We start from the raw sequence: 27,490 nt of genomic DNA, 5'->3' as shown, positions 1-27,490 counted from the left end.
GCCGAACAGATAGTTACAAACAGTTAAAGTCATGAACGCGACAATTCTAAGGACTGGCATCTGTCTTCTTCTTCCTATCCTCGCACGCTCCAAGCAGTAGCCAGCCATGAGTGTTCATGATCGGAGCTTCGTCTTTGCCACATGTCATTTTCGCAATCACTGTAGAATTCCTGATTACCGTTTATAGCCATCCCATCTACTCAAAATAGTATGTAGTAAAGCATATATTGATCGCCATGCTATCAGCCTCCCTGGGGCAAAAAGATATCCCTATACTTGTCATCAGAGCTTTGAAGCTTTGAAAACCTCGTCTGTTGCATGCGAGAGTATCTCAAGCCCCGAATACCAACTCTGAGCCTCGGTAGCAGAGTTCCCATGTTCAACCCTCTTCAGATTTTCTTGTTTTGAAATCATTCCCATCTATTTGTTCGCGACATCTTCTCTTTATAGGTCTTTCGAATCCAGAACCACCAGGTAACTATTAAAATGGGCAGGGAGCCAACTACAACACAAGTGTAGTTCATACTCGCGACCTGAACAGGCATGGAATAAGGAAAGCTAAAGAAAATGATGGCGAACGTAAGCCAGCATATGGTCACAATGTTAACCACAAAACCGAAGCTCCCCATGTGAAAGACACCCTTGTACATGTTTCGCCTACCGGTCAGTAGGTTTGTCAATATGGGTATGTAATAGGCGATGTTATTAACAGTGACTGCAGATCCTAGCATGGCGTTGAAAGCGGTCGAACTGCCAAGGTAAAGACACCCCAGCGCTGCATTCGCGGCTGCCACCAAGAGCTGCGAATTGAATGGTATGCCAAAGCGTGAGCTAACGCGTGCCCATGTCGCTGACCAAGGAATAGCCCCATCTCGAGCAAAGGCCCAAAGGACTCTGGAAGTGGAAAGTTGAGAGGATATGACACACGGGCCCAGTGCGATGAAGAGTATGAATGTAAGGCCGAATGCACCCCCCGCAGATTGTGTCGCTTGACGGAAGAGCTCTGCCAAAGGAAGACCAGTGTTCGTGGTTGCGAGTGCGCTGTAGTCTTGGACGCTGAACATCAACGCAATCAAGTAGCTAATGCCGGTACAAAATGCAATGATGAGCGTTATCATGATGGCTAATGGCGCGTTACGCGAGGGCTAGCGATATGTTCAGCCTTGCTTACTCAATTTAATGGAAGGTTGTCATGTGCAGACTTACATTTGGCATTTCTTCAGTGATGTGCGTTACTGAATCTTGTCAATTCGGAATCTAAATAAACATGTACACAGGTACTCACCGCCATCAAGTCCACCAAGACTGTATAAAGGATTGACCAAGCCGACAGCAAAAGCAATCACGTTGTTTTCCCAGCCTGTGTTGTTTATCCAGGTGCGGAAGACAAACTCGGGGCTCTGGTATGTTGGCGCACATGCTACAACGGTGGTAAGGACAACAAGCCATCCGATTTGTAGATAGAACAGGGAGAATTTGTTTAGGCTTGGAATGACCTTGTTGCCAAAAAGTACAACTGAAGCGGTCATCAAGTTCAACCCTTGGTAGATGACGAATATTTCCCATGTCTTTACAGTCATGTCAGGGTGGTAAAGGGCTATCAGAGCGCCTAATGTTTGAGCATAGATCAAGTTGGTTGATGCTGTGGTGAAGATCCCTAGAATGAAATAAATCAGGCACATGTCGAGTAGATGATATGCGAGGACAACCTACAGCCGCAGACTGTGAACCAGCCCGTTAGAAAACTGAGGAAAAGAGCCTGGTTTCGAGGCGCGACTGCGGCGATCCAGTGGTACACTAGAAATCTTGTCAGAATATATGCGAAAATATTGTGAGCTAGAGTAATGCTAGCGTTGAGCAAAAATCTCAATCATATTCACCGCGCAACTTACTTCCTCCTTCAGTGGGATAGCTTGACACAAACTCCGCGAGCGAAGCACCAAGGAAGCATTGCAAGATGGTGACTAAAATGAATCCATAGATGATTGCACCGGGCCCTCCAGCATTGATCTCGGTAACAATGCCCAAACCAAGTCCTGTCCATGATATGGTCGTGGTGGAGGCGAGTCCTATCAACGATAGTTTTGAGAAATGCCGTTCTAATTCCTGGACGTGGCCTATAGTTTCTTAGTGGTTTGTTTCAATGTTCATGTATCGAGCGATTTATACCCATCTCGGCCAGCCGCTTCTCGTCGGCAGTCATTGAATATTCATCGCCTTTCTGTAACGTGGTGGTCGCGACCACGTCCTGTTTCTCCGGTTCTCCCATCGTGTCTCCACGATATCACTGTGCTTTCCAATAGGCTTTGACTGAGCGGAGAGAGTTTGCGCAACATGAAGCAAAGAATGTGAGGTGACTTTGTTCCCATAACTGACCGCTCGTAAACGCTGTTATCAGCGATCAGGGTATCATCCGAGGTCTTATCTTTCCCCTCAGAAATAACCCCATTTCAGCCGTTGGAGCTCTGGTCTGTGGATACTTTTGTGGAACCTCAGGGTTCAAACTTATCGCCCCACAGTTTGGTTGCCTACCTATTCGTCAGTGATCACCGGAACAAGACCTGGCCCGTGGTCTTAAGCCTTTCAGAATGTCTTGTGGGGTTTTCGACTTTTCCTGTTCCTAACTCTGCTCCGGCGGGGTCATGCATCGGTGCGCACTCTCGCCGAAAGCGCCGATGCAGCCCATTGGCGCATCTACTTCGCATCCTACAACTCTCACGACATCACTTTTAACCTATTTCGACTGCCGATCTTGTGCGTTTCCCTATCCAATGTACAAGGCAGCGTATGTACTTGCTATAATTAAGTGCACCAGTAATCGTCTCCGAGAACGTACCTAGTGTCATTCTTCTGATATTCACGCGCAATCTTTTAGAGCCCAGCCCCTTGCACTCAGGACCTAGTTACGTCTTGGAGTTAACTTCGCAATGCTCTATGTTTGGTCATTTCTCGTGGAATACATTGAACTTCTAGATTCGAAATTCTGAGTGTGCCATGATTCTATTGATTCAAGCTACATGGGTGGTGTTGTTGTGCCTCATAGTATTGGTGTTAAGAAGCGACTTTAGTGTTCGGCGGGCCACATAAACGAGCGAAACCTTCAATGTGTAGCAAAAGCCGCCTGTATTCGAGTTGATTCAGCAGCGCCTCTGGCCGCGTGTTTACCGCTAAACATGCTAGCTGAATAGCGATTGCCATCGGCATCCAATGCGACGGGCTCACGCACTTATCATCCTCTTATTTCCATGCTCCAGTATATATGAGATAGCGAGCTATTGATCATACAGTTTCTATGAATTACACACTTGTCATACTTGATGTTCCTTCTAACATCGCCCTACCATCCCATAGACCATCGCCATGTTGTTGCTAGAGAGATAAGTAATTTGACGGAAGATCAAGCACGTGAATGCACTAACAGAAGTATGCACTACCTGCTTCTCAACATTAATTAGATCAAGGACTAGAAAATGCACCGAGGAACGTAGGTATCATATGCCTCTTAGTATTCGTCATAGCCTATATAGTCTCCTTTGAATCCCAACAATGAGGATTGGCAGCACTGCAATGGCAAGGCAGAATTCGTGCTTTACCAATAATTCTTGCTCTTTCCACACCTGTCTTCCAGAAGCAGTCGATATTGTTATTATCGAAGACATATTTGAGTAAGCTTCACCCCATTCCTCATAGCAACAAGTTAGCTATCTCAGTTCCGTGCAATGCGTGCCTTCTATTCCTTATATTGAACGGGCTAGCACATCCTTCATATATCAAACGATACATCACCAATCACCGAAAGAACAGATATGGCTGAAGCACTTGATTTTACATCTCCAGTTGCTTCATTCTGTTTCGTTGTTACAATAGACAATGAAGATTTCAAATGCCGCTTTGTCTCAGGCTTGGATAGTAACACGGATATCGAGTACAGGGATGGCATGGGCATTTACAAGCTCCCACCTGGTGATGAGCAATCAAGCTGCAAAGGTATAGTGTTTATTGTTCTTATCTAATTACGAAATTTGCGATACCTGGCAGCAAAGAGGGAGACGTATGCATAAGAGTTATTGTATTTCGGTCAAAAGCTAACCAGGTACCCTAGTTTAAAATTGAACACCGAGATACCGGTAGCTGACAAATCTTGCAGATCCTAGAGTATTTCGGTTGTCCGATAGTCGCGAGATTCGCGAGACTCGCCTATTACGATGCTAGTAATTGTGAATTGTTCATATGCGCCTCCACCTGTCTTTGCATGCGAATGGACGTGCTGATACACGGTAAACGCGGCTTACACACTAGTCACGAAGGTGATTAATACTCATCTCCAATGCGAGCCTTGTCTAGTGTGCTTTTGCTCAGATTGACTGAAGCTATAACTGCGTGAGCATTTCCCGCGAAGATTGAAAGATACCTTAGCTATTGTTCATCAGTTTCATTCATTGAATCATCCTCAGACAGCCTTGATACATTCCGCACCAACAGAAAAATGATCTTCAATCAACAAAAAGTCTTCAATCCCGATGAGCAGATACCTGACCTATCAGGGAAAGTTATTCTCGTTACCGGAGGGAACAACGGCCTGGGGAAGGAAACCGTTACTCAGCTTGCAAAACACAGCCCAGCCAGGATCTACCTCGGAGCTCGAAATCAAGAAAAAGCACAGGCCGCCATCGCCGACATTAAGAAGGAGATACCAGAGGCAAACATTGTTTTTCTTGAGATAGATCTTGCATCTTTCTCCTCTATAGCTAAAGCTGTACGTGTGTTCTTGTCAGAGGGCGACCGTCTCGACATCCTTGTCAACAATGCCGGCATCTTTGCGTGCCCACCGGGTCTTACGGAAGATGGCTACGAGATCCAATTCGGCACCAACTATATGGGGCCAGTCCTTCTCACAAGACTGCTTTTGCCTTGTTTGGAGAAAACAGCTTTAGGTCCAGGCAACGACGTGCGCGTTGTCTTTGTGAGTTCGGCGTTGCATACCCTTTCGCCTAAAGAGGGTCTGATTCTCTCCGAGGTCAAAACTACACTTGAACGGATCAACACAATGACTCGTTATGGACAATCAAAGCTCGCCGAAATGTATTTCGCTCGAATCCTGGCAAAAACCAACCCTGCCATCACAACAATCGCAGTCCACCCAGGAGTTGTTCGCACAGGTATTATGGACGGCCCAATGTCAAACCCCATCATGAAGTGGCTTTTGCGGCTTTTAGGAAACGCAGCGTCTGTCGATATACCAACAGGGACATTGAATCAATTGTGGGCATGCACGGTGTCACGTGAAACAATTGCAAATGGTGGGATGTACTACCCAGTTGGCAAAGAATTTAAGGGGAGGAGAGATGTGTTAGATGAAGATGTAGCTAAGGAATTATGGTCGTGGACAGAGTCTGAACTAAAAGGAAAAGAACTTTGAACCGCAAATACGTAGAATCGTTATCCTAGGGTAGGCAGCTATAGATATCTAATTTAGTCACCAGTAAACTTTCGAAACGACTCTTTTAGCACTAGCCTATTGATGATCTTGCAATTAATTGGCGAGAAACGTGTCCCATATATCACATGTAACAAGAGGGATGAAGTTGTAGGGCGATCAAGTACCCCTGGCTGGAGGAAACGATCCGCGCGGGCGCACAGGGTCACGTAGGGTCACGTAATTAGCCTGTTACCAAGAGGGGATATTTTACTAACAAAGAATATGCTAGTGATTCTCTGAAATATAGGTCCCTAATTGGAGAAAGACTCTGCTGAAGTAACAATATTCTCATAACATCTATCCACGCATTCCAATCGATCACGTCGGTTCGTTCCCCGAACATGGGCAAGCGCACGAGTATTCCTCAGTCAGCTTACAACACAAAGAGTAATATGTGATGACTCCCAAATTCTGTTTAGGTGCGTGCGAGGACGAACCGAGATCGTCTTTACATACCTGTCGTTTTTGCAAATCAATTGGAGCAGTGTCCCTTAGTAGGTCGCGCTTTGGTGCAGCGCTAGCAGTAAGTGCTAACGACGCTGCATGGAAGATCTAGGATGACTTCATAGCTTTAAGCAGAAACATGAATCATTAGAGACCATATTTGCCTTGCGAAGATGAGAATCCACGAAGGAGTAGGTATCACAAAACTTAGTAAGGCCTGTTGATATTTGTGGTTCAATCTTTCAATATTGCCGTTCAGACTACGCAGGACAGTGGTCATATTCGTAGCGTCGTTTCTCATTTCTCTCGCCCGATTTAGTGGCTTAAATGATATATTATAATCGTATGTTACCCGTTCCTCATTCCCGCCTTGCTCCTCCCTCTTGTCATCTAGTTAGTTCTGTTCTTAACATGGCTGTGATACCACTCCCACCGAGTCTTCTTATTCCGACTAAGAGAGGAGCTCAATCTCTAAATAGGTCCAAGGGACTTCGATTTTAACTTCAAGAAGAGCGATTATGAGACACAGATATGGCATCGTCTTACTCATTAAGAGGGTTTGGATGTGCCTGTAGAGTTCAGGACAAGAGCCGTAATCATAAACACCTTAACTAAGCGCGAAGCCGCCAGCCTTCCACCTATAAAGCGTATTTATTAATAGAAATAACGAATGCTGTAAATTCGCAAAGCAAGGGTCTCATCCTGGATGCTCCCACCGGTTATATAGAGTGCTGCCGATCGGTGTTTTTAGGGTGATGGGACTTGACTGAACCTTATTACTACAACGAGGCATATGAATGATTTGTTCAGCAATCTGTTCAGGCCAGACCGGTACGATACTGCGAGCCGCATTGCTTGTTTCAAGCAGCGCATAAAGTTTCCATATTATACCGATAATAATTCCATACCAGAGATTTAGCCAATAGAGCTCCAAGACACAGTGCACGTCCTTAAATCTGCCATGTTCGCGAATGACTCTGCCAACTAGCTCTATTGCGAGTTGTTTAGACAGTACCGGCAAGAATGCATCAAAGGCCCACTTCTTGCATCTCGATAACTCCGTCGACTGGAACTTTTGCAATTTATTCAACTTTTATATATTATAACAAGAAGGAAAAGAGGGACTTGCATAGACTTAAATGTAATAAGGCTAGTAGGCGAGTAGACTCACCACCCAGGTTAGGGTTACGGTCTCACGTCAGAGTATCCAAGCTTCCCGTCTGTGTATGTGCGTAGTTGTCCAATTCCGTGCATATATATATAACGGGAAATCCTTCTCCCTGTGCCTTAATCCCCAAATCAACTCTCTTTTGTTTTCTATCTAAGAGTTTTCCAAAACCATTCAAATTTGAACTTCGTCAATCAAAATGAGATTTATTTCCCTCTCCCTTACGCTTGCGTTCGCAAGCATAGTCCTTGCCGCCCCTAGTCAACCAATTGACTCATCCAGTGTTGTCGTAGTATGAAGTCCTAATTTCGACCCCATCTTCATGTTTGAACTTCAGTCTAACACCTCTTTCCAAAGGACACTAGCTGCGATAGTCCAATAGGGCGTTTGCTATGCGCGTGCCTTATTGCATGCACACCGTCCAACACCAGCGCCACACCTGAACCGCTCAAGCCAGCCGATACACCCGACACGTCGGACATGTCAGATACAACCTTCGGAAGTATAAAACTTCCGAGTTGTCACGACGTTTGCCGCACAAGTCATTGTGAAGAGGACGGAACATGCCGTTAGTCGTTTACAAATATGCTGCTTCAGATATGCATTCCCGGCCGACTCAAGTCTACGCAGTACTACATATACAAAACCATATAAAAATTAGTCTGCTAGCTAGCATATAACTGTCCTTAAGTAAATTGTTCACGTTAGCATTTTTGCCCTCCCATTAATGAGTAATATGTTCACCCATGTATTGTTTTTGTAGCGCTTTTGCACCAAAGTGTACCCGGGAAGCAGCAATCAAACACCCTATGCATAAGCTGCTTGTCAAATAAGGGCTATAGGCCATATTTTATGCAAAAAGTAGAAAGAGGGAGACGTTGGCTAAAGTTTCCGTTTTCCACTTAAGTGGTATGAGTTGCCTTGGCCATATTCATTTTCACTAGTAGCCACCCACCTCGGGACTTGAAAAAAAGTAGTATTCAATCGTATTCTAACAGATGTAGGGGAGAAAAGCGCATGAAAGAAAACATAGTTTATATGAAGAAACCGCTAGAGCGATAAGTGTCATTATCTTTTTGTTTTACTTAGTGTGACCCATCCGGGTAGCTGACGGCGTTGGTCATCTCCTCAATCAAACCGCGTGTTCTGTAGTTTGACGGGCACTATAGGAGACGTATGGAATCTCCGATATCTGGGTAGTATTTTCATGGTTGACCTCAGCCATTCGGAAGAACGTGTTCTCTCACAGAGGTGTCTAAAACGAACGTCCGATTTTGCTCTAAACAAACCACCATTCACACGAAAAGGTTATCTAGAGATGTTCAGTTTGTGGTCATCTTTCGCGCCCACAATTCAATAAGGTCAACACGGATCGCATTTGCGACAGCGTATCCTCTTTGCGATATAGTTTTGAGTAGTTGGAGAATAAGATCTTGATCTTTTTTGTGAGAGACACGGGCTCCCGCTATCCGAAGTGGGATGAAAAGTAAAAGGCCAGCAAGACCATGGTCAAGCAATTCCTGACCCAACCGAAGGATCTCGTTCATGTGCGTTTCGATGCTCGATCTGTTCAGTATTGGAGCCGGTGGTGAGCCAGGCTGGTTCCAATGTTTGTGGTAGTCATACGAGCCCGAGAGATAAATGTTCATGGCGTGATAGTATGCTTTTGCAACGATAAGATCAGCGTCCACCTCGGAAGTATCTTTTCCCCATGCTTCCGCACATATCCACCATTGCTGCAACCCTTGCTGCAACTCAATACCCTCCTCAGCAAGCCCTTGAGCCTCTATGCAATGCAAGCTGGACTGTAGGTATGTTTCTTCAGTTTGAGCAAAGCGAAGTGTGCGTAGGCTCAAGTCACAGAAATGCGGTAGCATATCAAACAAGACCTCTTTGGGATGCCACAGCCTTTGGCCCTCTTCGCAACTCCACCACTGTGACAGCGCATTAGTCCACTCAGGCTCACTCAGAAAGGTAGGTTGCGAATATATCAAAGCCCGGGCAATCTCGAAGATGCGAGTTGTGAAAAAGAAACTGCGCCTGTGGCTAGCACCTGCATTCGTCAACAGCAGATGTGCTGGGTGCTGCAAACGGAGGATGGCACATGTGCCATTCAGGAAGTGTGATAGCCAGTCCGTGCCACTGCTGTCCCGCATCAACTGTCTGGAGTTAGCATGATGGCAACTCTATCTCGACATTTGCCTCGACACACCTCAAATAAAGCCAGGAAGAATGTTGACCATAATAGAGCAGGGCCCGCGAATGAGTTTGACGTGATAGCAATCCTAACATTTTTCACAGCCTGACTGTATGAATTCAGAGCGTGAACTTGGTTCTCCCTCGCCCCTGCTGTGTTCAGCAACAATTTTTCATGCTGACAACGATGAAGTGCAGCAATAGCAGAGACTGCACTGCTCAACGCAGGCGATTGGTGCAACCAAAGCTGCAATTCACTCTGCCATGATGAGTTGTTCTTGGTGAGGATGTTCATGGGCAAGAAAGAGTTGAAGAAGTAGGCCAAATCGCGATCGAGGTCCATTATTGGCTGAGTCTTACTACTGGGGCTCTGTTCAACAAAGACGAGCGCCACTGGACGACGGGTGGAGAACACGCATGGCTGCTTTGTTCGCTTGCAATAGTCACAGGGAGTACCGCCGCAGCACTCATTTCACGTCAGCACGGGAAGTTGACGACACCAGTGGACTCACCTTGATCTTCCGCTTGGCACATGCTTCACATCTCGACTTTCGCGCGCGGCGGCCATCGAAAGGCCCTACACTAGACCTCATTTGTGCCCTATGCTCAGATTGCCTTGATAACGGAAAGAAAGAATTTTCTTCTCGTGCTTGCCAAGTACAAACATCAGCCTTCTTCGAATGTGGGAATGAAAGAGCGCACTTGCGGCGTCGATTTGTTTTGACTCTGCCTGGAGAGGCGCAGCCAACGAGGCTCTGCACGCGCGCTTTCCTTGATTGGGAAATATTAGAGCGCTCTCCATATTCGCCTTACCTTCCCAACGCGGATCTCCCCCCAACCAATCGTCAGCTTGAGAAGACCAAACTATCTTCATTTTGTCGGACACGAGTAATGTTAAGACATGGACGTCTTCTTTACAGCGGAGTCTTCTGTCGACTTGCCTCTAAGTGGAAATGAAAGAGCGCTGCTACGAGTCAGTGGCATTCACTGAAAGTGCATGGAGACGGTTCTATAAAGCGACCATTCTCTCCAACAAGCAGGCTCATGCAAACAAGTTCATCTTGCAGCTTACCTCTAAGATCCCTTTGCGCTATTCACCATGTACACCTTCCCTGCCTCGATCTTAGCCTACATGGCAATCCTTCCTCTGCTTTCTGCGGCAAAAACAACCATCAGACATGTCGGCCAAGACAACATAACAATTGGGAGCGCGTCCATTCTCTTGACTGACACAGATCGCCAGGATCCTTATATCGACGACGGACGAAGCCGCTCGATCATGGTTTCAAGCTTTTATCCTGTCCTGAATTGCACGAACAAAGGAACCAAACCTTATATGCCGCCCCGGACAGCCGCTTTCATGGATAAGAAGTTCTCAGTCTACGGTCTCCCCAACGGAATATTCCCGTCTTTCGAATTCGAAGCATGCGACATATCAACAGCCCAAGATCTATGTCCCACACCAGCTCTCCCACTTGTGCTGTTCTCTAGTGCGCTAGGTACCAGCAGGTATCTGTATAGCATAATGCTGCAAAGCATCGCATCTTCAGGCTATCTAGTTGTTTCTATCGATCACCCATACGACGCTGATATTGTCGAGTATCCTAACGGAACCATCATTACCGGTGTTGATATTCCTGACGACAAGATCAATCAGACAGTCGCCACCCGTGCAGATGACATCTCGTTTGCCCTCAACAGCCTACGCAAAAGCCATGTTTCTAAGAAACTATTCCCAATCCATACAGTACTTCAAAAATTCCCTCAAATAGCTGTTCTAGGTCATTCTCTTGGAGGTGCTGCTGCAGGAGCAGCGGTACCGCAAATCCCTTCTGCGCATGGCGGCATCAATCTCGATGGAACCATGTTTGGCCCAGTCCTCGATAAGGGCATTGACAAGCCCTTCATGCTGATCGGTCATGCCAACAAGACGCAAGAAACAGACCCCTCCTGGAAGACGATATGGCCAAAACTGCGAAGCTGGAAGAAAGAAATTGAAGTCCGCAAATCGGCGCACTATTCGTTCTCCGACCTTCCGACATTGATGAACGCGTTGGGACTTGAAAGCGCGCAGGTGCCGGCCATCGGTGATCTGCTAGGTACGATTGAAGGGAAACGGATGATGCAGCTTACGGTTGCTCATATTGTTGCTTTTCTGGATTTTACCCTGAAGTCTCGCGGACAGAAAGGATTTACAGAGGTGGCCAGACGATTCCCAGAGGCTGTGACTATTACCTAAAGGGTTTGCTTTTCCACTTAGACGTGACTATATTGTCTTTGTCAGTTGTTGAAATTTTCACCCGCTGCTAGAATTTTGAAAAGATATTCTTCTTTACTATAGATTCTCACACAATTTATAGCGTAACTATTTAATACAAGTACTTGAACCCTATGGAGCTGTGAAATTCCTCGATTTTTGCACCTGGACATGTTTGGCGCTAAGAATAGTTAACCATCGCAAAATCACCTATGCCACAAGTTCCAGCCTGACTACTTACTATGTGTACAACTTGTAACTATCTTAAACCCCCCATGAAGTATTCAGTTAGTACCCTAAATTTCCATCTCATGCGAAATCAAAACAGAAACAGCCACGATGACTTTTGAACTCTCAGTGATCTTTGATGCACTTCGAGCATAAGTAAAAATAGCGCGAAGCGGACCAGCTAAGTAATCACGCTAGGTAACAACATTCAATCAAAAACAACGTCTCAGAATGCATCGCATGGTAGAACAATTTCAAGGAGCATAACTGTTGGACAGGAAAGATGCTGGATTTCTTTAGATAGATTTTTAGATAGGGCGTGCTGAACTTATTACCTAACTATCAGATATTCTTCAAAGAAGGCTTTACTAAAATCAGAGCAGTGCCTAAACGCCCTTGAGTGCTAGGCACGAGAGTGAGACATTACCAAGTTTCTATTATAAGAATGAGTTTAATCGAGCTAAGCATAAGGAAACAACTTTCTTACCTATTAGACTCAGTCCCCACCCCCACTAACTAGAGCCTGAGGATTTTTGTTTGCATCCTGTGGTAATAGGCTGGCAGACATCATTATTGCTTCCACACGGGACAGCTATTTGGATTGTTAGTAACACGCTTGAGTTGCGTGGAGAATCTAGTACCCTCGCAATGATTGCTGCAGCAACGATTATTTACAGGATCACATTTTACTATATTGTTAGTGAATAGAGAAATTTTGCAGGGCTTAAATACTTACATCCATTAGGAATACATTGACGCTCTTGAAGTTCAGCTGAGATAGCTGTAGCCGCCGCAACACTCATGATAGCAGTGATGATAGTAACAAACTTCATGATGTATATTCGGATTTTACACTTGTGCTATAATAAACAGGAGGATAGTGAATGCAAATGCGTAGTGAGAGTTGCTGTGTTCCAATAAGTGGTAGCGAAGCAAGTATTTATATTCTGCCCAACCAGCTAAGATCTCATGTCTTCACCGTAAATACCTTATCATCCTTTAACTACTTTCTCTACTGTTACTAACGGAGCTTGTTGAACAAAGGGATTTTTGCATTCTCGAAACTAAGTAAGCGCTACTGAGCCGTATCAATGTTCCATGGTGACTCAAAAAACACCGATCGATATGCATTTTCCCGTTCAACGCCTGGGTGTGGAAGCTCTTTCTGTGGGATATTCCACAGTTCCGATCACGAGTTCCGATATCTAAGCAATTGCACAAACAGAGGACCTAGAAAAACCTCGATTGAAGTTGCGATTCGCGATCGTCGGAAACGGGTTATGTTAATACGAGCTGCTGTGGCCTGGGCATTCATAAACCTGGAAAGCTTACTTCCACAACGAGGGCGCGGGCTGTAGTAGTATCCTTTAAAGCTAGGCTTGATCCGGGAGCGTAGGTACTCGAGAGCCAGGTCAGAGCGCTGCTCAATATACCAACCATTCAACTCGAGTTGAAGTACAACAAGGCGCGATACACAATGCTCCTACCACTACTACTAAGCGTGGCACGTTTCTGCACTACTTTCCTATAATATAGCTTGGCGGTCGTATTGTCATTTCGCAGAACCTTAAGGATTAGTTATATTCTATGTAAAATCGTCAAAGTCAGAACAAGCAAAGACATTGAGGTCGGGACCTTATAGAAGGTTAGGAAGAGCAAAAAAGTATCAAGAAAACGCAGCTGTAGTATGCGCAATCAGCCATAGAGTCGATGCTTTATGAATATGCTTCATGGTGCCAGATACTTTTACCGATCGCTGGCCATTCGGAACCGCCAGGTCGTACCTTTCACTATTACTAAAATGTATTCCCTTGAGCTTCTTCTTCAATTTAGACGGTCACTCCACTATGCTACGATCGCTCGGCATTCAAGGCCATGATTCCTATGAGCACTAGCTGGAAGTATTGAAGTGTTAATGCTAGCGCTTCTTTTTGTTGTCATTGTTTGAATTGCTAATGAGGAATAAAATATAAGAGGATAGATGCGTAAGCAAAGGGCTTATTGTCAGACAAATTTCCTAGGATCTAGAACTTAGAGCTTTCTAAGAGTCGAAACGGATGGTCCGCGGCATTTCGGCCAGACTTCCCCTGAGGCTCACCAGTATATCTTAGACTCAGACTTGTACAACAATTATCAATTTGTTAAAACTTAGACATTTCAAACAGTGCGTCTGGATCACAGCTAATGAAAACTCTTGATATTCGATAGTTCTTCTGTGCCGAATAAGTACATATATGGAGAAGAATACTCATCGCGTACCAATGGACTTAGAATTCATCAGCGTCGCGCGGATCATGATCCGCCCAATACTTCTCGTAGGCCTCCCATTTCTGACTTGGAAACGCGAGCGGTACTGTGATGGACGCGAAAGGAATGTTGGCTTTGTCGAACTCTTCAAGGCGGGTCTTGGTTAAGGGTCTAGACTTGTTGACGCTATATACGGAGATACGATGGCAGGAGCTAGTGACATGCAAGCCCCAGTTCCAAGCAGTTCGGACGTCAGGAGGCTGTGTGTTCAGTGCGTTATCCCAACATCGACACACAATCTCAACCCAACCTTCAACGTCACACGGGAGGTCGAACTCATAGGTACGCCAGGTCCACTTGCGCTTCTTGGACATATTTTCGACAGGGACTGTGTACCAGTTAAACCCGCCGTCCGCCGAAAGCTCGACGCGTTCTGGCCATCGACCGCCGCCAGAGTAAGCCCAACCCTTGCATCGTATTTTGCCGTTGTGGATGACCACTTGCTTTGTCCATGGTGACATGATTGCCGAACTGACTGGCATTTCTTGAATTTGTATCCCGTCTGTCAATTTCAGGTTATGCTTGCCCACTTGCTGGGGAAAATAGAGATACTCTTGGCTTTGCACCGGCGCCCGGGATGGCTTATCGATGGCTTTAATCCGATATACCCACTTCACGCTTCTTGCACCAATATAGCCCAAGACAACAAGCCGGAGAGGGTAGCCATGAATGCGAGGGAGTGGCTCTCCGTTCATCTCCCATGCTAAGAGGACTTCGTTTGCCTTGACCTTCGACCATGGGACGCTGACAAGATAATTCATGACTTTGTCATCTTTGAAGTAGGTATCAGCACCATAGAACTCAAGGTGCTTTCCGCCATCGATCAATCCACCACATGCCTTGATGACCTTCTTGAGGCTGACACCCACGTAGCTAGCGGTACTAATCGCACCTTCCGCCCAAGGCGCCTGTGGAACTTCGTCGCCTTGACCAGGATACTTCAGAATCTGTTCAATGCGTCTAGTGCCGGAACATTGTATAGTCGCCACTTTCTCGATGCGAGGGAATTTTGTTTGATCCATGAGCTCGTCTAAAGTGAACGAACGTGGTGTCTTGACAAGGCCGTCTATCATGAAGCTATAGTCGGCTTTGTCAATAATCGGGATCCCGCCATGGTTTCTGACAAAATGCAATGAATTTGGTGTGATCTCTTTAGCAGTAACGAGTCGCTTAGGTGGCTCTCCATTGTATGGGAATTGCAACAGGTGAAGCATATCAGGATGCTTCTCTTTCAAAACAATGTCCCAGGAGTCGTCTGGGATTTGAGTGAGTTCGCCACCGACAGCATGATGCCACATCTTCCAGTGAGTTCCAGGAAGGACAGGGTTCGTTCCTGGAATAGGGCCTAGCTGGAACTCTGGATTTGGTGGAAATGTTTGCGCAGTCAGGATTTTGTGTGCCGCCAATTTCTTGTCAGGATGGTTTTCCCACTCTACAAATCTACAAATGCCTTTAACGAATCGCTTCAATATGAACCTTAATTATTCTCACTTACCCTACCCAGCCCTTCCTCTCGCGAGCAAATAGCTTGTCACGATCACCAACGGCCTTGATAGCTTCTTCATCCTTGGTCAGCTCGCCAAATACTTGGGGAGGTATGTGAAGCGTCTCAGGGCCAGTCATGTCAAGGACAGGGAGGCTCGCTCCGGATAATCCCTGCTCAATCCTCCACTCATCCGGACGATTGGTGGTTTCCACTTGTGGCTTTTTATCTGCCATTATTTCTTCAAATGCAATTGTAATGTGATATTAGTAAAAGTAAACATTCATTCACCGAAGCAATGAAAAAAGGTGGCAGACATAATGTATTTACGTTTTCCCCTCTCCTATCAATAGGCCGAGTAATGCCGACGACGTCATTTGTCCGCGCCTGCGGACCATTTGTAAGATGCGGGAGCCGTTGAGTACGGTTACTAGCTTCCATTGGCCGCTGCTGGTTTCATGCATGGGCAATACATGAAAGAAGCTGGATTTGATACTTTTAGTAATCCTCTAGTTCCAATGCATGATTGGTCAAGGTGGGGTAGAAAGGCACTCTCGCATTAACAAAAGCCGCATTAAGAAAAGCAAAGTAAGGCTAACTCACTAACGACCCCGCATTTTTTTTATGATCCTGGGATCGATATTGTGTGGAATTTGAACACTTTCTACAACAATATACTGCGGAATAAGCATAGTTCTGATATTACAGGCTCTAAGAAAACATCGCACAAAAGAGATAAGATAAAACACTCAAGTATTCACAGAGTTCTTCAGTATTAGATGCATAATTTTCTCTCAAAGTCCTGTACACTGTGTTGCTTCTTTGATCAACTTGGGGAGTACTAATAACCTCGCATCACTCAGTGGCCCAAAAAGCACCACGAGATTATTGTCATTGGCGATGGCTGCAGTCTACGACCTTGCCGATTGCGTCATTACCTTGATAATTCTGACAAGCTCTAACTATGTTTGTGATGCTTGCAACACTCTAGGGTTGTAAAGACAGAGTTTATTGATAAGCTGGTGCTTTCGCTGAAGCAAGATGCTATAGGACTAGTAAATATATTAGAACTATGGGTGGGCGAGGCTTACTTTTGGCTTGTCTCTGTGCGCACAAGTTCTTAGGTTGTTACATAAGAGAGCTTATCAAGGTTTTTTATTATGAGTCTCTGCTAACAATCTCCTAGAGCTTAGTAAACTGCGCTAGCGAAAAGGATCCAGCTTCAAGATCCACATTAGTCAAAAGACCAAGGCTTGGGGACGCATGCGAATGGTAATGGTAGGTGTTTTACGGCATATCCACACGGAGTTTAGAGTCTCCAGCATTTGTGTTATAGTATCTAGATGGTTAGCAATACCGCATACTGAATTAATAGCCCTTAGTCGGTCACCTTTACATACCAAATTCTTAGAGAGATTATATTATTCGAAGCTACTTAAAGTTGAAAGGTATGTTAGTGACTTATATTCGATTAATGGCCATGGCAGATGGCTAGATCTGTGTTCTAAGAATTAGCAGGTTCTGACAGAATGCGCGCGACGTGCTGGGGCGTAGTTGCACTTTTGGGTTTAGTAGGTATAATATCTAGAGAACCGGCAGGTGCTACTTTAGTTCATCTTAGCAGATCTATGAACGTATAAAAATTAAGCAATCAATTGTGGCTATAATGGAACAACATATAGTAGCTTAATAAATAATTTTTAGAAACTCAGACTATAGAGACTGTTTATAGCCAACGAGTGAGGGTAAGATAGGGATAAAAGATCTGCCGCAGCTACGCTGTTTACATGGCTTATACTTTGCTAAGTTACCTGTATGGACAGTCCACAGGAAATGCATAAAGGCGCTATTGAGAAGTGCATTCTCTTCTGGATTGCCTGTTTGAATTGTCTAGCGAGACATATTGTCACTCCCTTGACGACAATAGTGCATGAATGTTCAACCTTTATATCCACTGCTGGTCCCCGAATTGCGAGACAAAAGAACCAGAAAATTAGACCTTGAGGCTGGCTCTCTCCTATGTCGCTCTCATTGACCGAACCGCCTCATTCATAGGTGTCGCTCCCTTAAAATGAGGCGCATACTCTGACAGTCTTTCTTTGAGACCCTTCACGTCGTCCTTATGCTCCTGTGTCACTATGCATTAATGTAAGATATTAAGTTTCTTATCTATAAATTGTGATAAGAAATACAAGTAAATTGTTATGTACGACTATCCCAATGCCCTACTTCCACTGCTCCAGGACTCATGCTGAAAATAAGCACAACGTCTCTCTTGTACTGCGAAATGAGCTTTGCTATGATGAAATTCAAAGCGGCCTTGGATGCAGCATACGGTGCGTTGTTTTTCACACCGATATCTTTGATGAGGCTGAGATCAGCATGGGGGCTGGAGATAGCAATGATATTCTTCACGCTGCCCTTCAACACAAGTGACATAAAGAGATGGAGCAGATGGATATTTTTCAGTGAAATTTGTCTGCATGAGTTGGCTCGTGGTATCGTCGACTTCAGATGGCTTATCGACCCTATTTTGAATACCAATCGTGTGAGCCTAGGCCTACTGCTGCTGTTACGGTAGGCAAGTGTGGACTTACAGTGCACCAATGGGGTCATATATATCCATTTAAGATACCACAGCGCCACTTGCGATCAGGTAATCGACTCCGCGCTCACCAACAACCTTGGTTGTGTCGACTGCGGCTTCTTTCAGGCTAGCATAGTCGGTGAGGTCGCTGTGAGGAACATGATATTGTTACGGCCGGGGATTTCAGTGGCAAATTTCTCTTTTGTTGCTGCTTTGTTGCGGACAAGACCAATGACAAGGTTCTGTTCGTATTCAGAGATTTGTCTGGCTAGTTCAAACTTTAGGCCCCTGTGGTTAACAATTGCAACATACCAAAAGAGAGAGGACTACGCTTACATCAATACTTTTAGAGATACCGCTTATAACATCAATAGGCATTCTCAGAGTGTTTAAAACACTACGGTGGATGCAAGTGCACTGAGAGATAAGAAATGAATAGAAATAAGTAATTATTATGTGTAGATCCAGAATGGGACTTTCAGAGAACTGGACAGCGGGAACTTTGCACGAAGCTACTCCGCACACAAACACAGGTGAGAGTGGAAATGTTTGTGTTAGCTTTTTACTGCTTCTGGCGCTAAATGTATGATCTGCCTCCCTGTTAATCAAGTGACTATTAACTGCTAATACCGTATATAGCATTCCCCTCACCCCATGTATATTATCATGATGGCAACATAGATCATACTCTTCGGGACGCACGAAGTTTGGTATTTCTAGCTCGCCAAATTAAAGCCATACCTTAGATGATTTGGAAGAAATATCAAAATGCTATGCATCTACTGAGCTATATTATGTGTTAAGACAGCTGCTACGTTAAAAACATTAGTGGTTTAAGTGAAATATACGCATAGTCGCCCCTGCTAGAACACGCTTTTGCAAATCGACCTGGATGTTCACTGGCGATTTGATGCCGCTGCTGCGCGAGAAACCTTGATTCGAACAGACGCAAACGACGTGTTTCTCATCGACGGCAATGACGCAACAGTCTACCAGAACATTGAGGAGTTTCGGTACACGACTAAGTATGCTGACTAAGGAGGGGTTCGAGCATCTGTTTTCGGTCAAAGGCATTCCGCTTCGCATGGGCACCGTTAACGAGCCTCTCGGCTACTGAGGAGCAAGAAGAAGTTGTAAGTCTAGCGTTGCAGGTTGAAGTGCTTAAGGCCAGAGTCGGAGAAGTTTCCCGACAGGTGTAGTTACGCGAATGTGGAAAAGGCGGCAGGTCTAGCATATTCTTAACTTGTATATAGATCGTTTGAATTTCGAGAGAACTCTCCTATGTATAGAGCTAATTAGCATGAACCCTATGTCTGGCTTGATCACACCATAAACCATCTTTTTGGTACATGGTTCTATGATGCGGTTGCACAAAGCCTCCATGCAGCCATTTGCCCCGAAGCCCTCGCAAGATGACCGAGAAGCTTGTTATCACCTGCCGAGGTGCTTGTTTACTGCTTATATCCAGTCAAGCAATTGTCATGCGGGGTAGTTCAGCGCTAATCACATAGCGCCGGATCCATTGCCCGTTCTGCAATTCACGCCGTCTCAGAGGATGTCCTGTGCAGCGCAAGCTGCCTGAAGATTACCGCTGTGCCGTGCAGCATTGGTCACCTGTGAGAGGCATCGCCTTAAGTTGGCATTAAGCTTCGCAAAGGATTCTCTTCACAATCGAACCTTTTATAGTTGCGAGGCAAGTGCTCATTGAGATAGCAATTAGGTACCACGTTGCAAGGCACGATACGCTATTCCGCGGTAAATTCTCATTGATTAACAACTGTGTTCCTAGGAGCTTGCGCGGCTCCGGATGCTTGTGTCGTGGGTTAGCTAATAGCACCTCCGAAGTATCGCCACAGTGATCGGCTAGAACACATTCGTATCCTATCTCCGTAGACTTGAGCCCCTGAGGGAAGCTTCGGCCATCACTAGCATATATACCCCGCAACGGACTTATTGTGGGAGGCCGGATGGCACCCCATGGGGTCGAGATGGCGTTCTTGCGAAGCCGCTGAATTAAAGTCCACGTTCCGAGTTGGATCTGGTCCCGGCCAGGCGGTGATTTAAACATCGGTGTATCCAACCTTGAAGAGTTAACACCTATCCCCTTATCTTACCCCGTTTTCCTGATCGCTCCATTTCCACACTTCTGGGTTTCTACTCACATTCAGCGCATGGCGGTGGATACTAGCAGCTCTGGTATGTATTGCCGTGCTCCAGGTTTGCTCATGTCGTACTAAATATATGCTTTATTAGGTGGCTCGGAGCGCCTTTCTACATCAAAACCCTCAGCTCTGGAGGTTGAACAAATAAAAATCGACGAGCGAGTGCCTGACCACATCAATGATTCCGAGAAAAATGGGTTGAGGACATATGGCGATGGCCAAGATCATGATACTGAGCCCCCAATGACCTTTAGCCGCATCATGAGTTTGATTGCGATGGCCTTTTGTGAGTAATTGTTTTGATTCTACTAATACCCTGATTAATTTGCGTCTAGTGTGGACTGGCAGTCAGATCCCCGTCTACTTGTTCGGTGGTGTTCCTCCATACATCTATGCCGACATCGGCGGCAATGATAGATGGATCTGGTTCATCCTTGCAAACCTTCTTTCATTGGCCGCAGTGTGCCCTTTCGTTGGATCCATCTCTGATATTGTCGGCCGTCGCTGGGTCGCGATGATCGGAGCTATGTTCCTCATCGTTGGCATGATTATTTGCTCCACTGCCCACGAGATGAACATCTTTATCTGTGGTATGGTCTTTGCAGGAATAGGAGCCGGCATCAACGAATTGACAGCATTGGCTGTGACATCTGAGCTGGCTCCTACTGCGCAACGCGGTAAATATGTTGCAGTACTCGTGTTCACCATCATTCCATTTTGTCCATCTGTACTATGGGCACAGCTTATTGCCTCATATTCAACATGGCGTTGGATTGGCCTCTGGATTGGCCTCTGGGCTTTCATTGGCCTCGCCCTGGTAGCATTTTTCTACCATCCACCACCACGTGTTAACAGCCAAGGCATGAGCCGCAAGCAGATTCTTGCTGAGATCGACTATATCGGTGGTTTCCTTTCCGTCGCTGGAATGATCTTATTTATGATGGGTATGCAGTGGGGAGGCTACCAGTATCCGTGGCATAGTACCCATGTTCTTGTACCTTTAATCCTCGGCGCATTGCTCATCATCGCTTTCGTGGTTTGGCAAGGATATGCAACACATCCCATGTTTCCCAAAAGACTGCGACAAGAACCACGAATTTTGGGTCTTACTCTCGTCATCACCTTCATCTCCGGAGCCAATTTCTTTTCCATACTCATGTTCTGGCCTACACAGGCATTCAATGTATACGGTCATGACCCAATCGGCGTCGGTATCCGCGGTATTCCAGTCGGCTTCTCTATTCTTGCTGGAGCCTGCATTGTGTTATGGCTGTTGTCTCTGCTTCGAGGCCATAACAAGGAACTTCTTATCGCTTCTTCTATACTCATGACGGCTGGTTGCGGTGCTCTTGCCGTTGGCAGAGTGGATAATTTGCATCAGCTTTGGGGTATTTTGGTTCTGGCAGGTCTTGGAATTGGTGGTATTGTAGTTCCAGCATCTATTATCTGTAAGTATTGCGTTGATCTGTTGATAACGAGTAAACTTCTAATAGAAACAGCGACTATCATATGCCCCGACGATCTTATCGCTACCGTCGCCGCTCTTACCCTCGCTGTTCGTGTTATTGGCGGTTCAATCGGATACTGCATCTATTACAATGTGTTTGTTTGTAAGTTTCCTCCATAGCAGCACTGAAGGAAATCACTCTAACTCTCCTTAAAGCAAAGTTTGTACCAGCTGCCACACATTACATTGGTGGCGTCATGGCCACAAAACTCAACATTACCTCGCCCTCCATTATTGGTGAAGCGATTGGAATTACTGGCAGCTCGCTCCTTCCATTGCTCGAGGAGCTTCCAGGAATTAAGGGTGTACCCGGTGCATACGAATTAGTGGTGTACGCCGGCCAACTTGCGTATGCAGAGGCATACAAGTATGTGTACTACGTTAGCATTGCTTTTGGCTGTGTGAGCATCATCTCAGCCTGCTTCTTAGGTGACATCTCTAAGTACATGGACGATCATGTAGCAGTTGTCATGCACTAGTTAGTTCTAGAAGCAATCTGTACGTTACAGGCATAAAAAAGAGTAGATCACATTTTCTATTTCTTATACAGAAGGGTTGGTAGTCAGCAGGATGACGGGCGACTTCTTGCCGCCCATGATGCCTCTCATTCCATGAGAAACTGATTCAGCATGGCCCAGATGTGACGTCTCTCGCCAGCTGTGCGCTCGCTCAACAGCCCATCTGCTTCATTGATGAAAACTATGCATGGGTACATCTTGCGGGCTACCATTTTGCTTGGATGGCGCGAGCGAGAAAGGGAGTGATGGGGTCTGAGGAGCATCAGATAAGCCTAATCATTGTTGCTTTGGTGGATGGAAGGGATCAGATGCGAGAGGAGCAGGATGGGCAAGAGATGGGATGGAACGATTGTATTGGAATTGTGATCAATGGAAGAGAACCTAATAGAGTCTTCCAGGTTGTTAACAGTCAATACAATTGTATTGATTAAAAGCGGCCTTGAGTACATATGAGCTGGACGAAATCTTTTTTTAGTACTACCAATTGATGTCAAGCAGGCTTCTGTAAGTTCACATATCGTCAATATCTACGAGAAAGGGGTGAAGTGGTACCTCAAATAATGTTAGCACATGTCACGTGATAAGACTTGAAGTCTATAGTCAAGCGTGAGGTTGTGTGCGGCTGAACGATGCCAATGCAACACCCACTTTACCCCGCTCGCATATCCCACTCTCTATATATCTCCTCTAATACTCTCCTGAACTAAATTCCCATCATAATTAGAATGATCCAATACCATCCCCTGAAACTATGCAATCCATGCACCTCGCTCTTGATAGACCTAGCGATTTGAAAGCAAATGTTCACAAACGAAGGATATCTGTAGACACGGAAAAACGGAATGCTTACAGACTCGTACAAAGCTCGTTGCGAGATATGCAGCCCGATGTGTCTCGGGATGGCTAAGCTTATGTGGAATTATCCGCAAGAGGAGCATATACTTTGTCTCAAGCATGAGAAAGGCGACGTCACCCGATATTTCACCAGAGTTGGATGAGTCTCTCTATGCTTGTACAGGTACGCAGAGTCAAACTACAATATGGGTCGTTTATATGATTAAGCTATACCAAACAAACTTGCAGCAGAGTTTGGAATTCCACGTGTACCTGCGCTCACTGCACCCGGAAATCCAGAGGCTCTCTCCCTCATGAAAGAATGGATGACAGACTGTACACGAAATCACAAAACCTGCCCACGACCCGGTCGGATCACTTTACCACGTAGACTCGTGCAGATCTCTCCTCCCAGCGCAGCTCCATCCGCACGCCTTTACGAAACCACATTTTCTCATAGTAAACTCAACTTCATGGCTCTAAGTTATTGCTGGGGCGGCGCGCAAGTTCATGTCACCACGCACGCAAATTTTGCGCAATATTCCAAGACCCTACCGTATGATGTTTTATCGCAAACTATCCTCAATTCGTTTACCGTCGCATGCAATCTGGGGTGCGAATTCATCTGGATCGACTCGCTGTGCATCATCCAAGACGATGTGGACGACATAAACCGAGAGATTTCAAAAATGCGACATATCTACCAGAACGCTGCGTTGACGATATCGGCATCACGGGCAGCCAGTCCGCAAGACGGATTCCTGTCGCAGGATTTCAACCCGCTCAAACTGTTTTCACTTCCTTGTTTGCCAGATGAAGCGCAGGTTCCGTTCGTCGTGAGTGATTCATCATTCATGTATGACGTCTTGATATCCCGTTCCTTACTCGTGAACGCGCGCAGCTGAACACTGCAGGCGATTTTCTTCCCGCCACGGGTCCTTTTATTCACGGATTTGCAGGTGTTTTGGAAGTGCCAGAAGTGTTTCCGGGTCGATGGATACAGTGGGATCGATTGGGATAGTTGGGCGTGGAAAACAGGATTTCCGAGAAATACGTTCAGGACTCCAAGGAAAGCTAGGCCGCTGAATTGGCTCTGGAACTGGAGGAGGTTAAAAAAGGGAGAGCATGATATAAGGGCCCAATGGAGGAGTTTGCTGATTACGTTCACAGAGCGCAAGCTTTCTGTCAAAAAGGATAAGTTGATTGCTATTTCAGCGATTGCGGAGAGTTTTGCGACGGCGCTGGGTGGCGACTATCTTACCAGGCTATGGAGGAAGTACCTTCTTTGCGATTTACTGTGGCAGACGAAAGACCCCGGGCATCGCTTTACTATGTGGCGTAGTCCGTCGTGATCATTAATTCTGTTACGAGTTCACAAAACCCAGGTGTTGCACTGAGTGGGTATGCCGATGTGAGAGCGTGGTACACAGACAATACCCATGATATGAGTCTGGTGACGGTGATGGTGGCGAGCGACGGGACTACGAGCGCGAGCGTGTCTGGTAGAGCGATGATTAGTTTCTTGTTCAAAAAGGCTGCGAATGCGACGATGTCATAGGTTGATAGACTGGTCCTGTGGGCTACGCCTCACTACTTTAAGAGACTACGTCGAAGAACTTCTTACTTGTCTGTAATAGTGACAGTGGACAAAGGATGAATACTATACAAGAAGGAAACTAGTTTTATTTTCTCTATCCTTCCTCTTTTGTACATAGGAGCAAATGCATGTTTGATAGTAAACCTCGTTCTGACCATGACGATTAATACCAAGGAACGAGCCTACGGGACTCCTCTGCACGCAGCCCCCTAGTCGCCCCGTGCATGCAAATCGCAGGGCAACTCATACGGGCCAATTTGGTACATGGCGCTCGGCATGGTCTGGCAGAGATTCTGGAGACGAAGCAGTGACGCGCCCAGTCTCGTCGACTGCCAGATCATCAAGCTCTATATAGTTCTGTGATCCATTCGATCCACGTCCAAACACCTCTTCCACAGATTCACCGCATTCTCCATTGACCGTTATCTCTGACATTTTCTTGCTCGATTGTCGTGTGCTCATTCGGTTCCCCGAGCTCGCAACGTTGGAAGGGTACGATCGTGATTTGCTTCGTGATTTGCATCTACTCGAGCCCGTGTAGCCTTCGATCGCGGAGTTGAGCGCATGCTTGAAAACCACGCGAAGTACTGGAATTGAGGTAGCGACGATGGCCATGGAGCACTCTGCGACTGCCCATATAATAGATTTGTACGATTCATCTGTGACTGTTAGCAATGATCCGTGTGTGTCTTAAATGTCTTACATGATACATCCTGTACTGTCAATTTCTCGATGTATGTGGATCTGATAATTGACGTGACTCCAGCTCTTCAATGAAGTTAGCTCAGTCTTCAATTCAATCAAGCAATGCCTGAACTCACAGTATTCCCAGACTCATGGCGACACATACACCGATCTTCTCTGCGGTGCGCATTTGCAGGTTCGAAAGAATTTTCCACGGCAATATAGCAAGAGACACATCCATAAGGGCTGACCACACTGCACCACAAGTCAGCCAAGGAATCAAGGTACAAAGTTTGAAGCTGTCTGCTCACCAGCTTGGAAACGCCCATACACAACGGAGGGGTGCTTGTTGATGCATTCGCCTGGTATGAAATCCACAAATGTTTTGGCTAGCGGTTTGCATTGCACCCATGGTATAATGGTAGCTGGGACTGCAAAAATCGCCAGGGTAGAGATCGCAAAGTAAACGTAGAGTCTGACCCATCCATCTGTCAGCCGAAGCAAAGTAAGTCCGAAAGAGATCTTGCTAAGGGCAATGGCGATGGTATATATTGTCAGTTCCGCTCCGCCAATATACATCAATTTATCAAGATTGCGCAGGTCGACTAGCGTAAAGATTAGCCATCTGAGTTGTAAAATTTAAGACTCTCTTTTGTCTTATTACGGTCAAGTGTATGTCCTCCGTAGCCTAAGTTGATAGATACTTGGTTGATGGAGACTTGGATCAGAAGTAAGATCTTTATCGTATGAGCCAACTGCTATTTGCTTCGAGATGTTGTGGCACTTACCCAACTGACGACAAGTGTGCAATCGTCTAGCCACAGCTTCCCTTGACGCTGGCGAATACAAAGCCGAGGAATCAAAAAGGCAGCAGCCACTGAGACCAGCGACCAGGTGACGACGGACATAAGCGGTCCATGGCTCTCGTCCGGGTTGCTAACCCAACTGTCGAAGGCAGCCATTTGGATTGGACTCGAGAGTAGCGAAAAGGAGAAGAGATTGAAGGGAATGCTCCTTGGCGCTATATCAATGTCCCGCAGCGGTCATGGCGGTACGATGCTGATGTGGGACAAGGATCGAGTTTATATCGAACGACGTTGAGGATAGGGTTGCGGATAGCAGTTACCCGCCTCGATAGTGGCTGGTATTCACCCCTTTCCTTGAGTAGTGGGTACTCGTCTGAGAGCCGTGTCCTATAACGTAAACTAGAACGGTGCGGCAGTTATGAGATGTAGGCTTTGGCAGATGCTGGTGGAGACGCTTAGAACAGTACGTGGGTATCGGGCAACACTGGCTTGGCTGTTGGGCAATGCTGATCAGAGCATCGTTCGCCGCTAATCATGTAGTAGTGCGGGCTTCTCTGCGCGAGGTTTGAACTTGCATGCGACTCTACTAGGAAACCCGCGCCGGGTAAGGTAGCCTGTATACTTAGAAATTGAGATCAGTCTGGGCTGGGATAGACGCGCTAGTAAGTAGTATTATCAACGATGGTGGTCCAGTCATCCCTTGAGAGATCATGCCCGCTAGACCAAATGCGCTAGTCTCGGATACGTCTTGGCCCGATAGATCATTCCCGGCAGGTTTATTATAGAGAGATGCTAAGCACCGTGACGAGCCACAAGGGGCCAGCAATACAAGCCTCGTGGGTTCAGTCATGACGTTCGAGCGCATTGTTCTCCCTGACACGAGTCGCTAGATCTAGCAGATCTAGGAACGGACTGACCTGTGGCTTGCGCGAGAGGATCGCGGCTGATCTAAGGCCCTTGCATAGAAGGCATCGCGCAAAGATCTGCAAACTTCTATACCTCCGACCCAATCACAACACGGGCAGAGAGAGCACCCGCTGACGATCTCTCTACCTCAGGCCCTCCACCCTGCAATTTGGAGTAAGTAAAGCGGGGTGTTAGGACTATGCTAGAAGGTACCTGACCCCAGATTGGCATCTCCATCGACGATATCTAGATGGGAATTATAGTAGCGGCCCACATTTGTGCGCATCACTCATTTGCCACTATGAAAGTTGAATAATCCCTGGCTGT

General features: G+C 46.1%; 9 protein-coding genes across 9 annotated transcripts; 4 read left to right on the top strand and 5 right to left on the bottom strand.

Annotated features, from left to right (window-relative positions):
* Nucleotides 1–410: 410 nt before the first annotated feature.
* Nucleotides 411–2,203, bottom strand: COCSADRAFT_98352 (uncharacterized protein; the record flags this gene model as incomplete). The annotated part of the gene is made up of 6 exons (XM_007705497.1): nucleotides 411–1,145; nucleotides 1,207–1,235; nucleotides 1,286–1,657; nucleotides 1,714–1,797; nucleotides 1,893–2,117; nucleotides 2,170–2,203. The coding sequence occupies 6 exons, from the start codon at nucleotides 2,201–2,203 to the stop codon at nucleotides 411–413; spliced, it is 1,479 nt and encodes a 492-aa protein (XP_007703687.1).
* Nucleotides 2,204–4,427: 2,224 nt separating this feature from the next.
* Nucleotides 4,428–5,483, top strand: COCSADRAFT_345537 (uncharacterized protein). The gene has a single exon (XM_007705496.1). The coding sequence runs from the start codon at nucleotides 4,487–4,489 to the stop codon at nucleotides 5,417–5,419; it is 933 nt and encodes a 310-aa protein (XP_007703686.1). The 5' UTR covers nucleotides 4,428–4,486; the 3' UTR covers nucleotides 5,420–5,483.
* A 2,930-nt stretch (nucleotides 5,484–8,413) lies between these two features.
* Nucleotides 8,414–9,821, bottom strand: COCSADRAFT_193025 (uncharacterized protein; the record flags this gene model as incomplete). Its single annotated transcript, XM_007705495.1, has 3 exons — nucleotides 8,414–9,250; nucleotides 9,304–9,680; nucleotides 9,800–9,821. The coding sequence occupies 3 exons, from the start codon at nucleotides 9,819–9,821 to the stop codon at nucleotides 8,414–8,416; spliced, it is 1,236 nt and encodes a 411-aa protein (XP_007703685.1).
* Nucleotides 9,822–10,419: 598 nt separating this feature from the next.
* On the top strand, nucleotides 10,420–11,526 carry COCSADRAFT_98892 (uncharacterized protein; the record flags this gene model as incomplete). Its single annotated transcript, XM_007705494.1, has 1 exon — nucleotides 10,420–11,526. The coding sequence occupies one exon, from the start codon at nucleotides 10,420–10,422 to the stop codon at nucleotides 11,524–11,526; it is 1,107 nt and encodes a 368-aa protein (XP_007703684.1).
* Nucleotides 11,527–12,284: 758 nt separating this feature from the next.
* On the bottom strand, nucleotides 12,285–12,605 carry COCSADRAFT_99361 (uncharacterized protein; the record flags this gene model as incomplete). The annotated part of the gene is made up of 2 exons (XM_007705493.1): nucleotides 12,285–12,364; nucleotides 12,509–12,605. The coding sequence occupies 2 exons, from the start codon at nucleotides 12,603–12,605 to the stop codon at nucleotides 12,285–12,287; spliced, it is 177 nt and encodes a 58-aa protein (XP_007703683.1).
* Nucleotides 12,606–13,942: 1,337 nt separating this feature from the next.
* COCSADRAFT_39942 (uncharacterized protein) lies at nucleotides 13,943–15,821 on the bottom strand. The gene is made up of 2 exons (XM_007705382.1): nucleotides 15,575–15,821; nucleotides 13,943–15,519 (listed from the first exon to the last, which is right to left on the bottom strand). Exons 1-2 carry the CDS (start codon nucleotides 15,796–15,798, stop codon nucleotides 14,040–14,042), a joined length of 1,704 nt encoding a protein of 567 aa, XP_007703572.1. The 5' UTR covers nucleotides 15,799–15,821; the 3' UTR covers nucleotides 13,943–14,039.
* Nucleotides 15,822–20,287: 4,466 nt separating this feature from the next.
* COCSADRAFT_184134 (uncharacterized protein) lies at nucleotides 20,288–22,398 on the top strand. Its single transcript, XM_007705492.1, has 5 exons — nucleotides 20,288–20,345; nucleotides 20,403–20,597; nucleotides 20,647–21,759; nucleotides 21,811–21,921; nucleotides 21,975–22,398. The coding sequence occupies exons 1-5, from the start codon at nucleotides 20,321–20,323 to the stop codon at nucleotides 22,295–22,297; spliced, it is 1,767 nt and encodes a 588-aa protein (XP_007703682.1). The 5' UTR covers nucleotides 20,288–20,320; the 3' UTR covers nucleotides 22,298–22,398.
* Nucleotides 22,399–23,305: 907 nt separating this feature from the next.
* On the top strand, nucleotides 23,306–24,233 carry COCSADRAFT_345515 (uncharacterized protein). The gene is made up of 2 exons (XM_007705491.1): nucleotides 23,306–23,914; nucleotides 24,130–24,233. Exons 1-2 carry the CDS (start codon nucleotides 23,485–23,487, stop codon nucleotides 24,189–24,191), a joined length of 492 nt encoding a protein of 163 aa, XP_007703681.1. The 5' UTR covers nucleotides 23,306–23,484; the 3' UTR covers nucleotides 24,192–24,233.
* Nucleotides 24,234–25,010: 777 nt separating this feature from the next.
* COCSADRAFT_149995 (uncharacterized protein) lies at nucleotides 25,011–26,493 on the bottom strand (the record flags this gene model as incomplete). The annotated part of the gene is made up of 6 exons (XM_007705490.1): nucleotides 26,240–26,493; nucleotides 26,116–26,188; nucleotides 25,763–26,056; nucleotides 25,589–25,706; nucleotides 25,471–25,535; nucleotides 25,011–25,426 (listed from the first exon to the last, which is right to left on the bottom strand). The coding sequence occupies exons 1-6, from the start codon at nucleotides 26,411–26,413 to the stop codon at nucleotides 25,011–25,013; spliced, it is 1,140 nt and encodes a 379-aa protein (XP_007703680.1). The 5' UTR covers nucleotides 26,414–26,493.
* Between the last annotated feature and the right edge of the window lie 997 nt (nucleotides 26,494–27,490).

This window comes from Bipolaris sorokiniana (assembly GCF_000338995.1).
Source record: "Bipolaris sorokiniana ND90Pr unplaced genomic scaffold COCSAscaffold_14, whole genome shotgun sequence".
Taxonomy (NCBI): domain Eukaryota; kingdom Fungi; phylum Ascomycota; class Dothideomycetes; order Pleosporales; family Pleosporaceae; genus Bipolaris; species Bipolaris sorokiniana.
This window is presented reverse-complemented; position numbering and strand designations above follow the sequence as displayed.